The following is a 13,472-nucleotide window of genomic DNA, read 5'->3' as shown; positions in this document are numbered from 1 at the left end:
CCCAAAGCATGATACTGCCACTACCATGCTCCACTATGTGGATGGTGTTCTTTTGGTGATGCAAAGTGTTTTTGTACCCAATCGTACCTTTTGGAATTGTGGCCAAAAAGTTCAACCTTGGTCTGATAAGACCAAGATGCATTTTCCCACATGATTTTGGGAGACTTGATGTATTGTTTTGCAAATTTTAGCCAGGCCTGAATGCTTTTCTGTGTAAGAAAAGGCTTCTGTCTTTCAACCCTACCCCATAGGCCAGACATATGGAGAATACGGGAGATTGTTGTCACATGTAGTACACAACCAGTACTTGGGAGAAATTCCTGCAGCTACTTCACTGTGGCTGTAGGTCTCTTGGCAGAGTCCCTGGCCAGTTTTCATCTTGTCTTTTCATCAGTTTTGGAGAGGCATCCAGTTCTTTGCAACGTCACTGTCGTCCCATATTTTCTCCACTTTTTGATGACTGTCTTTACTGTGTTCCATGGTATTATCCAGTGCTGTGGAAATTTTTTTGTACTCTTCTCATGACTGATACCTTTCAACAATGGGATCCCTTTGATGCTTTGTAAGCTCTCTGCGAACCATGGCTTTTGCTGTAGCAGGCAACTGAGTAAATGTCAGTAAAATCCTACTAGGACAGCTGAACTTTATTTGTGGTTAATCAGAGTCTGTTTAATTGATGGCAGGTGTGTACCCAAGAAAACTCAATGCTGTTATTAAAGCAAAAGGTGCTTCAACAAAAAGTATTAGTTTAAGGGTGTACACACTTATGCAACCAGCCAACCAGCTTATTGTATGTTTTTATTTTATTCTTTATATTTTTCCCCTAACAGGTTTGTTTGTTTTTCAGTTGAATTGTACAGGTTATAGGTCACAGTAAAGGTGGGAAAAGTTTTGAAATTATTTATTGTGGTCTCATTTTTTTATATCACAAAAACATGGCATTTTAACAGGGGTGTGTGCACTTTTTATATCCACTGTGTGTGTGTGTGTGTGTGTGTGTGTGTGTGTGTATATATATATATATATATATATATATATATATATATATATATATATATATATATACGCACACATATATGTCTATGTTATGTTAAAGGCAAATACAAAAGTCACTATTAGATATGTGATGAATAGTGATGTGGTGGATATTTATAAGGAGAAAAGCACAAATGGTGTGTAAGCGTGTAGGGAACAGACTAGAATAATCAAAACGAGATTAGACACTGCATACTGTCCTGCAGAAGTCTGCATGTAACATACTTTTGCTGTAGTACATGTATTACTGTTTGCATATAGTGCATTTCAGCACAGGTCTACATCATGATATGATCACACACTGGGCCAGTAAGAGTTTTCAGGTAAACCAATCTCAGGAAATACATCCCAGCAAACCAAGCTGTCTGTGGGCAATTACAGCCAGCACTACTTTTATGTGAATCATGTAAGTAATAAAATACATAAATATCCAACTGTTGGCATAGTGGTTAGTTCTGTAATCAAAATTTGTACATAGGCATCACAAGACTTTCATATGGTGAGGCAGTGGTGATTTCAGTAAGCCTGTGATACCTCTACCTTACAATTCTACTTTGAAATGCAAGTCAAATTAGTATTTTTTGTCCATTAACAATGTTCTGTTTACAGCACTGTTAAAATGAGTTCATAGGTTCATAGGTTCATAGGTTCATACTAGGCTATCTGCCCAAGGTATATCTGCACCTCCCATCCATTGGTCAAGGATTCTTGAACAAGACCAGAGAGGTGCTCGTGGTTCTGAGGGATCTAGATTTTTGAGGTGAAGCATATTCATCAAATCATTGTACTCAATCATAGGTCTAATAAGTGATGAGCATGATCAGGTGGGTGATATAGAAGGTTTTCCGTCAACCTGGGTCCCCAGATTCTGATGACTTTTTTCTGTGCTCAGTGGATTGCCACACACCACTTGTGACAGGCTTTGAGTCTGACATGGCTCCAGCACTCTGACCCCTGTGGTTCTTCTGTCACTTAGCCAGTGCAAACCCATCTTGTGATATATGGTTTTACATTCAAGCTGATGAGTTTTTCGATGATACCTGTGTATGACTGCCTTTCCCTCATCAATGGCCTTGGTGACTGTCTCGAAACTGCCTTTGAAAACAACTGAGTTGGATCCAAAAAGTCTGCAAGTTCCTATGTCTTTTTTATGAGTTCCATTATAGTCCTCTCCATGGCTTTGCAGATAAGGCTTTTTTGAGTAATGTTTACCACTGGCTCAGGGATCTCACCAGTGAGGGTATACTTACTTCTGTTGACATTTTTGATCATGTCATGTGTGATGTGAGATCAAGTATGTTTTCTCCTCTTGTATCTGAGGCAAACACGATAGACCAGAGAAAGTAGCTAGTTTTATTTGAAAAACACTGCATTTCCAAATACTATGAACTATGCATCCGTGTTTCATGACAGGAGGCCATGGTGCTGCATAAATAAGCGTCCCACCGTCAGAAAGAAAAGGCTAGAACTAGGAAACAATGGATGAGTGAACTCTCCTGTGGTGAGGTGTCAATCAAAGCAACAACAGGTCAAATTACCTTCAGCACTTTTGACAGCTAGGGAGGGGAAGTGTGAAGAGGGAGGGGAGATGATCTAAAGAACTACAACTCAGGGATGACAAAAGAGTGAAAAGTAAGATCTCTGTAAAGAAGCAGCAACAAACATTTGGAAAGTCTGTTCTGTGTCTTTGTCTCAGTTAGTTTATCTTAGTTGAAATTTACTGACTGATAAGACACCAGTGTATGCATGTAAAATGAATGCAGTCACAGTAGCTTCTGAACCCTGAAGCCTGCGTGATGTAATGTGTTAAGGACAAACACTGCATTCTGGGATACGTCGAGGTTTAGAAAATGTTTGAACTCTCATCGGTGCAGCGGTTAGCATCGTCACCTCACAGCAAGAGGTTCTCCCGTTTGATTCTCAGTTGGAGCACCTTCTGTGTGGAGTCTGCATGTCCTCCCTGCGTTCGAGTGACGTTAAAGACATGCAAGTAGGTGCGAGCGTGAATGGGTGTCCCTTCTTTAAAGGTCGGGTGTTGGGCTGAAAACTCGGCACTGTAAAAATCCACTGCCAATCATTAGTGCACCAGAGTTCCGCTGTGGCGACCCCTAACCGGGAAAAGCCGAAAGACATGACATTACTATCAAGATGCTAGACCCCAAGTGGCCAGACTCTGAAATTACATATAAAAATATTTAAAAACCTGTAGAGAGTCCCACAGTGCTGTTAAAATATTGGAAACATCAAAACATGGTGAAATAAACATGTTTTTTGAGTCTGTGGCTGCGGTTCTCCTTTAATATCAGAAGTACCCTTTCAGTTTGATTATTCTGTATCCTGCAAAATGTATACCTGTTCTTAATTTAAAATTACTTGATGGTGCCAGTCTTAGAATTCCATTTAGGAAGACATCTAAAGAGGGTGCATATTTCTTGGAAGCTGGACTTATCGTCTGGAATAAATTACCCTTGCATATAAGTATTAGTTTTTTTTTTGTTTGCTTTTTAAGAAGAGAAATCTTAAATGTTTCTTAAATATGTTTTTTGTATTATTTTAAAGAATGCATTGTAAGTGTGCCATTTTCATGAACAAATAAATTTAAATAAAAAAATCCAGAAAAAATGCTGAGGTTAGGCTCCAGTGTCCAAATCAAAGTAAAAAAGCAGTCTTCAGTCTTCAATAAAGGTAAAAAAGCAGACTTGAATCGAAGAATAAAAGTGTAAGAAGTCTTCTTTATTGTCACACAAGCGCTTTCACATATTGCTTCCTCAGGTGTATACTAACAAAGGTAAACCACACCTATATATACTTAACTAAAATAATCATGTGACTCAATAACCCATTTACCATTAAAGCTGTATTCTCTCTTATAAATCAGAAAGCATTGCTTAAAGCTAAGTGTGTATGACACAACAAAAGTGTGACTATTTAATAAAATACAATAAATCTAAAATACATAATATATATCTAGAAAATATTCTATCTTCATACTCATAATGTAGAGCTTCTAAATATATATATAGAACTTCTAAAAAATACATCAATTTTAATGCATCATTTTAATAAAATTCTTAAAAACATATAAATATAGATATTTCATAGCAAACATTGCATAAAAAATATAATAATATATTAATATACTAAAAACATAAACCCATAGCCATCTATTTACCTACGTAGCCCCCTTTTTCTTAAGATAGGCTTAATGGGCATGCTGTCATTCAGCCCATGACCAAAGTTGGCTCTTAGCATAGCTATCCATCTTGCTTCAGCTTCTTCGGTTCTATCTCTAATGTCACTATTTCTCATATTCTCATAAGTTCTTGCAACAATCATAAACCTAAATGTATGTTTTTGGCCTACCTTCAAAACGTGCTTAGACAAAGCGTTGTTTTCTGAGCCCTTCCCTATGTGGTATACATGTTCTCTAATCCTTTCTCTGAGGCTGCGGTCTCATGTTTGACCACCCATGTGGTTTATCTTGCTATCTGTGGCCAGTGCAACTGTTTTTATGTAGGCAAAACAGACCGCAGCCTCAGAGACTTATGAGAATATGAGAAATAGTGACATTAGAGATAGAACCGAAGAAGCTGAAGCAAGATGGATAGCTATGCTGAGAGCCAACTTTGGTCATGGGCTGAATGACAGCATGCCCATTAAGCCTCTCTTAAGAAAAAGGGGGCTACGTAGGTAAATAGATGGCTATGGGTTTATGTTTTTAGTATATTAATATATTATTATATTTTTATGCAATGTTTGCTATGAAATATCTATATTTATATGTTTTTAAGAATTTTATTAAAATGATGCATTAAAATTGATGTATTTTTTAGAAGTTCTATATATATTTTTAGAAGCTCTACATTATGAGCATGAAGATAGAATATTTTCTAGATATATATTATGTATTTTAGATTTATTGTATTTTATTAAATAGTCACACTTTTGTTGTGTCATACACACTTAGCTTTAAGCAATGCTTTCTGATTTATAAGAGAGAATACAGCTTTAATGGTAAATGGGTTATTGAGTCACATGATTATTTTAGTTAAGTATATATAGGTGTGGTTTACCTTTGTTAGTATACACCTGAGGAAGCAATATGTGAAAGCGCTTGTGTGACAATAAAGAAGACTTCTTACACTTTTATTCTTCGATTCAAGTCTGCTTTTTTACCTTTATTGAAGACTGAAGACTGCTTTTTTACTTTGATTTGGACACTGGAGCCTAACCTCAGCATTTTTTCTGGAGTTTTGTTTGCCTTTACTGTGTTTGCAGAGGTATTCTGGTTGCTATTGGGCATTTTCTGTATAGTACTGTTTTAAATAAAAAAATGTTTTACCATATGTGACGATTGGGGAGAGATGGGCAAAGGCTGCCAGCCTAGTCAAATAGAATTTGATATATAATTCTGGCATTTGTAAATAAATGTAAAAATACAGGCATGTTTTCTTGAGTGTAAAAGAATACTGTGGAATGTGGAACTGCAAAATATGTGCCAACATTGCACTCTACTGGCCCAGTGAAGCATGTTGTGACCCTTTCATGTTAGAATTCGGCTCCAGTGAGTCTGGATGAAGGTTTCATGCCCATTGTTTTAAGGCTAAAGTTTATGATCAGAATTTACATATGGAATGTTCTTTATTCCTCTGGTTTCTGTTAGAGTATACTTGTGAAATTACTTTTATTGTTGTAAGTTTCTGAGAAAGTGTTAGATTGCTAAATAATGCAGTTTGTTTGCCTGGGAAAACCTAAGTGTCAACATGATGTAATTTGGGAGGGACCCAGCAGACATGTTTGTTAGTTATGTCTCAATACTATTCCTCACAAGAGACTGGGAGCATTTTGATCTTGGATATCTAACTCAGCACTCTGCCTAAGCTCACATGTAAGTTTCTAGCACTGTGATTTCTTGTAGGAATAGTTAAAGCTAGTAAAGATTAATTAGGTATATTTCTTTGAAATCAGACCTGTCCTACTGTACTATTTTAAGTTTCTGTGTGATCTCTGAGCTCTTAGATATCTGTGTGGTGTAGTAATTTTGTCTTGTGTTTTAATTATTTATTATTAAATATTTTTAAAAACCTTCTACCTGTGGCTGGTTTGTGTAGAGATAAGCTCTAGAGTACATTGCATATTTATAGAGGTTATTATAATAGGCCACTCTAAAGTAAGCCTTGACTGTTAGTCATACTACCATTGGATTATAATATTGCACAGTAATAATTGGACACCCTTTTAAGGGCCTTTTAGTAGCTGATATTATTAGCTGGGTGGTGGCAGTAATTACTACCGTATAGTCTGGGTAAAGGGGCACAGCTGGAGAATCTGGGTCAGCCTTTTCCCAGGAAAGTCTGCGTGGTTGTATAACCTCTTCTCAAAAGTAAGTGTGTGTGTGTGTGTGTGTATCAGCTACCTGGGCAGAGACACGAAACACTAGTTGGACTGAGAGGGTACTGGAGGTTTTAGCTTGCCCAGTTAGGCTGAGACCTGGACCCTATAGCTGTGCCAGTGGGGAGTCTTATTGGGGACCTGGTGAGCAAGGGAGCAACCAGCCCCAGACTGACTGTGATCTATGTGTGCACTTAAGGGAAATTGTACTTTACTGTGTGTATTACTTATCCTTTCCTCTTCTCGGAGATTACCTCCCTGGTGTTAGTGGTGAGGGTTGAGGTTCCTTGATTGCTGGGCCAGGGCACGGCCGTCACACCATACTAGGAATTATTTTATGAGGCAGCTTGCTTTGGAAACCTAACAGCTGGTTTGCACGAATATTATTTGGCACTGGAACCTTTTCTGCAGCTAACAGACAGGCTGTTCTTTAGTGGCTCTGTGGTAGTATCATTAGTTGATGACCTCTCTTTGAAGTGAGTGCAGTTCTCTTTTTATAGGCTTGCACACCGCACTGCTATGATGCTGAAGTACTAATTTCCCTGGGAGGTTAATGTGTTAAAAAATACCTACTCTGAAGCATAACAGCAGGACTGTAAGTGTAACATAATTGGGAAGACAGTTTTAGTCTTGAGTCACACAAGGAATGAAACATATGTGGAAAATGGAGATCAGTACACCTTGCTTCACTAGACCAAATGATTTAAAACACCATGCGTGCCTATTTTGTGTCTGTTAATAGTCTGGTTCTTGGCAATCAAGACATTGATGTAAAGTCAGATTCCCAATCTTTTCCTGTTAAGGTATAGATTATTTTTGTTTTGCTGAGAAAACAGCAATTGAAAGGTAGTTCTTTCTCAGGCAATACAGTATCTGACACTTGGATAGTTTAACAGGCAACAGACAGTGACCTACATTGTTTCACATGTATTTATATCATTGGTTTAGGAGGATGACATTTGGAAAAGTCAGTGAACTGGGCCAGTTTATCCGAGAAAGTGAGCCTGAGCCTGACATGAAGAAGTCAAAAGGTAGGGTTTTATTTTAAACCTGCTTTCTTGAAAGACTGAACAAGAGTAGTATTTGGAATCAACTAGTGAAAAGAAGATGAAGATATATCATTAGATGTTGCTTGTTCTCTTTCCTTTTCATGGATATTTTAAGGCTGCCATGAGTATTGGATTGTTCAAAGGCTTATATTTCTTTTCTGCATTTGGTAAAAGCATGTCTAGAGTCTGAAAAGCAAATGGAATTTGTGATGCATCTTATAACAGTTCTGTGTTGGAGATCAGCTACACAGCAACCCATGTTTGTAATGCGGACTTAAATTAGACTGTCTGGTGCCTTTCTTTAATTTATGTTCTGAATTACATTTCTTCAGATTTATATGCTAATGCAAAAATCCTTGGATCTTGTATTATTTCACTTAATGGGTTATTCATCCTTGTAGCTTATGAGAGCCTGCAGCAAGTTTTGTTCATTACAGAGCTTGAGCTCCTCCCTTCTCCCACACTGCAGCTGGGTACCCCTCATAACCCTTAGATCTCATTTATCGCTATTCTGCATTGGATGTGATCTCCAGAGCTCTTCCCATAAGTTCGATACGTGTACATTTTTTCATTCGTCAGTGGTTTTCCAGTTAGCTTTCTTCATATTTTGTGTAGAATTTTTCTTATTCCTGGTTATTGTTGCTTATATATATATATATATATATATATATATATATATATATATATATATATATATAAAACAAAAATAACTTCTCTAGCTTCTCATTAGATTAGGTAGCAGCCTAATCTTCCTTATCAACACCCCTACTATATTTCCTGCTGTTATTGCCTTGATTATTGGTGTCTCTATTTTTACTTGTGAATTGTGGCTTTTGTGTCAGTGTTGCTGGATATTTTTATATTTTGTAGTGCACAATGGATAAAGCTTCAGGTTTCAAAAAGTGCACCCATTGCGGGCCTAAAATTCTGTCCCAGAATAATCATGGCTTATGTGTTGTGCACCTGGAACACCTTCATGGCACTTGATATATGTAAGGCATATGGTCCTCAGGCCATAATGGAGAGAAAAAATAAGTTAATCTTAGAAGGTCTGTTGCTGTCAGAAAACATTGAAAAGAAAGATGACATAAGAAATGGTAAAGAGAAAGAATGAAAGAGAAAAAGAAAAGGAGAAAGGGAAAAGAAAACCAGAGGAGTCCTACGTAGGGCCTTCACCCCTCTCCAAGACTACCACCATTAAAAGAGGTCTCAGCTGTAATCCCTTTGGATCTTCCCTTGCCTTCATGTTCAGCTGTGGCACCTTCCCATACTATAAGCCTATCATCATCCCTGACTGATTCCCCAGGAGGGCGTCTGCTTGTAAGCCAGTCCTCCAAGAGGGAGTTCTCAGAGTTCCTCAGCTCCTGCTCCCCTTCCTCCACCTCTTCTCTCATGTCTGCCAGATCGGTCAGGAGGCTCCCCCCTCCCAAGAGGCTTCTAGAAAGTGCACATCCCAATGGAGGCACTAAAATTCACCAACTTCGAGGAAGGGTAAGGTTCCTCAGTCCCCTCCTGAAGATTCCATATTGGAGAAGTATTGGAACTGGTCCAAAAGTGGAACATTTGGCCCACTGACTCATTTCCCTGGATCAGTACATGTTTTTGAGGGCTTTCTAAAATACCCCCTCTACTTCCAGGGTGATCCCTCCCACTAACTGCATGATGAACCTGGTGGTGGAAAGGGCATGGCAGGAAGCAAATATTGCATAGTGGATGCCCCACATGCTAGGCAGAAATTTGCAACCCCCATGACATAACTTATTGTTATTGTGCAGCTGCCATGGAGAGGAAACTTTTGTTCCTCCTTCCAACAAGTAGTCCAGGATGATGGACCATATGGGGAAGAGTGCTTATGTCTTGGAAACCTTTACACTTCGTGTTTGTCATCCATATGACAAGATTCCAAAGAAATCTAGCTGAGAAAACCATGGACTCTGAAGACCTCCTACCCCAGATAGTCAAAAGCTTATCAAGTCTCTAGTGGCTACCATGCTGTCTTCTGCCTCACTGTGAGACTGCTGCATAGTGCTGCAGATGGAGTGGTCAGGACAATGAAAATGCACAATGCTATGTGTCACCATGGTTGGCTTTGTTTCTGTGACTTTGTGAACAACTTTAAGGCATCATTTGTCAACACACCTTATGACAGTTGCTCTGTTTTCTGATACAAGGTCAAAGAAGAGCTCCTGAAAAATGAACAAGATGGAAGGACATTAACTGCCATAAGTGTGTGCTTTGAAGGCCCTTAGAGGTCCTCCTTTATGAACCAGAAGGGCGCCAAAGCACTTTAGTTTAAAAAGTTTCAGAGTCTTCCCTTTAACTTCTTTTCAGACATGAGCAACAGTGAAAGAGGGGGCCTCTTTAATAGACACTACTGTAGAGGCAAAGAGGATCTGAGGAATCGGGGGTTCTTCCCTGGGACACCACCCCAACTCCCCTTATAGCTTACCCAACTCCACTCTGGAGGCATGTGTGAGTTGACTGTCTGCCTTCACCTGTATTAATAGCTGGTCATCAGACAGGACAACCAGGTGAAGAGAATAATATCCAGAGGCTACATGCTTCCTTCCATAGCAACTCTCACACAGTCATCCCCAGTTCTTCCAGGTGTGCCACCCTAACAAAAGAAAGCAGTGGCACAAGATGTTTTTCACCACCTTCAAAAAAGAGCCGTACAAGAGATCCCACCAAACCAGTGAGGATCTGGTGTCTATTACATATTCATCTCAGTTCCCAAGAAGTCAAATAACCTCAGGCTAACTTAAGACTTAAACAACCTAAAGAGTCGTGATAAAAAAATACAAAGTTCCAGATGGTCACAGTGTAAGCATTGATTTTGATTTGTTTACATCAGTATAAAGATTGCAAACTATGGATCTTAGCCAGTCACTACCAGTTCCTAACATTGCTGTTTGATCTCAGCACAGCCCCTCTCCGGGTGTTCATCAAATGCATATTGATAATAGCCCATCTCAGGCTAAAAAGGATCTGCATTTTCCTTTACTTAGATGATTGGTTCCTTATCACCACAACAAGAGAGTCCCTTATTTCAGTAAGAAGACTGTTTGCTTTGCTTGTGTCTGCCCTTGGGTATGTCTGTAAATTTTGCAAGTCCAAGCTGGAACCCTCAAAAACGTTTGTGTTTATAGGATGCCATCCGACAATGGGTAATGTCTTCACAACACTTTCCGATATCAGCATACATTCCAGAATGAACCTACCTTCTACAAGACAGGCTCATCCAATATGTCTTTGCCTCATGAGTGGCCCCTCAATTCATCAGTAGCACAGATGATTTTTCACTATTTGAGCCAGACTTCCTGTGGCCTCTTTGGATCCCTGACCAACTTTGCCTTCATCCCTCCACAGAGACAGACACCCAGAAAGACTCTGTTCCATCTATGGCCTCCAGGACTCCTTTATGTCTTCCATCCAATACCTCTCAAGCCCAAGTTCTTACAGAAAGCTTTCCTGAGTTATCCCCACTGCCCTTTCTGGCCCAAGCAAATTTGGTTCCCCGTGTTTTCACTTTATTTCAGGAAACAGCCCTGGCTGCTCAATCCCATTTCAAGCTTATTATCTCATTTATTCTGTAAGCCTCAGCAGAAATACTATCTCTCGAACTAACCGCACAATCTCTGCAACTTCAGTGATAGCTAAGGATCCTTCCTTTTTCCCAAGGTTAATCAGATACTCTCTGCTTCTCAGAAGGATACAACTTGAAGAACTTACTAGAGCAAGATAAAAGGATTTTTCATTTTGATTCCTGGACCCCTTTTCAGCCCCACTTCCTTAGGTCTTGCAGTTTCTACCTACCTTATTTTATTCTGGCTTTACTTTTCCCTTTACTAAAGCCATTTGGCAGCCATCTGCAACTGTAACCATCAGTTCTACCTCCTTAACTTCCTAAAATGAACCTTTCTTTTGAGACCTCCCTTTAAGGAACCCCCTCAATCATAGGATTTCAAATTTGTGCTGCAGGGCTTAATTCGGGTCCCCTCAAACCACTTTCTTCCTGTAACATAAAATAGCTTTCCTGGAAGATCCTTTTTCCTGATTGCTAAGCACATCAGCTGGCAGAGTCTCTGAATTTCACATTGTTTTCTATAAACCTCCCTGTTTAGCTTCAGATAAAAAAGAGTTTTTCTTAGAACTAACCCCTATTTTATGCCTAAAATTGCTTCAGAATCAAACCCAAGTCAGATAATTCACCTTCCATTATTTTTCATTAACCATTCCAACCAAGTAGTATGTCACTTCACTGCTTGGAGGTTCCTAACTCAATATGTTTTTACTCAAATTGAAAGATTTTAAGAAGTATAAAAAGCATGCTGTCACTTCTCTTCAAAGATGGGTTCTCAGGTATCAAAAGTTACTCTGTACAGATGATTGTCAGATTGCATTTTGCACATTTATCCCATTAACAACAAAACCTTACTGTCAAGACCTGAGGTACATTCAACAAGGTCCATAGCAACTTACATGGCATTTTTCCAAAACTTCTCCATTGATGATAAATGTGCTACAGCAATATAGTCAACAGTGTATACATTCATCAAATATTGTAAACTGGTTGTGATATCAGACTCAAGCTTAACTTTTGGATCCACTAACCTGAAATGTGTTGTCATGATGTTCCTCAAAAATATCTAGTACCTGGAGATTCTGTCCCATCAATGAAAGTGGATAGATGACAATGTATGATGCAGACGTCATGTACTTACTGTAACCATTAATCTTCATTATCCTTAGTCTGTTCACTTTGACGTCTTGGCCACCTTCCCCCTTCATATTATCTTTTCTTGAATTTCTGAACAGAAGTGATGGACCTAATCCTAAAGCCTATTCTCTATTTGTTCTTCTCTTCACCAGTAGTACTGACATTGGAGGCAAACTCCATCTGAAGGTTGTAAGGGGACCCAAGGGAATTGTGGGGAGAAGGGCTTGAGCTCTGCAGTGAGTGAAGTTGCTGCCAGTTTGTATCCACCATGGAGTCACATAAGCCATCAGTCAAAGTGGATGGGCTAGAAATAACAGATCCAGTGTGATGGCAGGTTCATAACTTTTGTATTATGACATTATGAGGTTCAAGGTAGTTAAACTTCTTTTGTAATTCAGCAAACCATTGTTTTTTTAAAGTGGTTACTGGACTGTGTAGTATAATAAATTGTTGCCTTCAGACAGTTAAATACTGGAATTTAGTTTTGTGAAGTAGAAGTTAGAATAAGCTTTGGATTGTAGACAGAATAGTATATAATCTTATGTCAAGATACTTCTTGAACAAGCTGTACAACTTGGTACTCTTCCTTCCCTGCATGTCAGATTTCCCAGCACTGCAACTAACCATGTGACCACATCTCTCATGTCAGGTAGTAAATAACATTATGTCTTCATGTACCCTCCCAGATGTATATCATAAAGATATTTCATATCCAAATTCATTGCATGAATGAGAAATAACCTAAAGTGGACATCATTATCTTGCCCTCATCTTTTTCAGCAGTAAAAGATGTCCTCAGATATATGGGTGGATTTTTGTGCTGTAGTTAGTAAAAATAGTACATTTATAAAAAAGTGTATGCGTGCACCCTGGTCAGCTGTTTTTTGGCACTTGAAGTAAAAAGATGATCTGTAATATACCACCAAACCAGTGGCCAGAAATCGGAAATTCAAAACAACAAAATTCTCTAGCACCTCAGCCTAAACAGCCTTTACAGGGTATAAAATCACACTAAGTAAACATGCCTTATGTACAATCACCTTAACTGCATTTATCACATTAATCAGTCAGTAAAACAATTACAGTAACATTCTCCAATTACACTCCATATTTAACCCCTTAGGGGCCAATGTATCAAACTTTAAAATATAAATTAAGTCCTTCTGAAGCAGTTTACTTTTTATATTCATCACATCAAAAGGTCCACCATTTATTTGTTCCAAAACAGTTGCCTGGAGTCAATCCACACTACCATTATGAAAGGTTTTAAAATATCA

The 13,472-nt window shown here is 38.7% G+C and overlaps 1 protein-coding gene across 1 annotated transcript in view; it reads left to right on the top strand.

Annotated features, from left to right (window-relative positions):
* AKAP10 (A-kinase anchoring protein 10) overlaps window positions 1–13,472 on the top strand; it is a gene marked incomplete in the record, with an annotated part of 1,224,755 nt that overhangs the window by 991,883 nt on the left and 219,400 nt on the right. The window contains 1 exon segment of the mRNA XM_044054325.1: window positions 7,375–7,457. Within this exon segment, the coding sequence (XP_043910260.1) occupies window positions 7,375–7,457 (83 nt within the window).

Source organism: Protopterus annectens, chromosome 13.part0, assembly GCF_019279795.1.
Source record: "Protopterus annectens isolate FY-2018-M chromosome 13.part0, PAN1.0, whole genome shotgun sequence".
NCBI lineage: Eukaryota > Metazoa > Chordata > Ceratodontiformes > Protopteridae > Protopterus > Protopterus annectens.
Note: the sequence above shows the minus strand (reverse complement) of the source record. Positions and strands in the feature narration are given on the sequence as shown.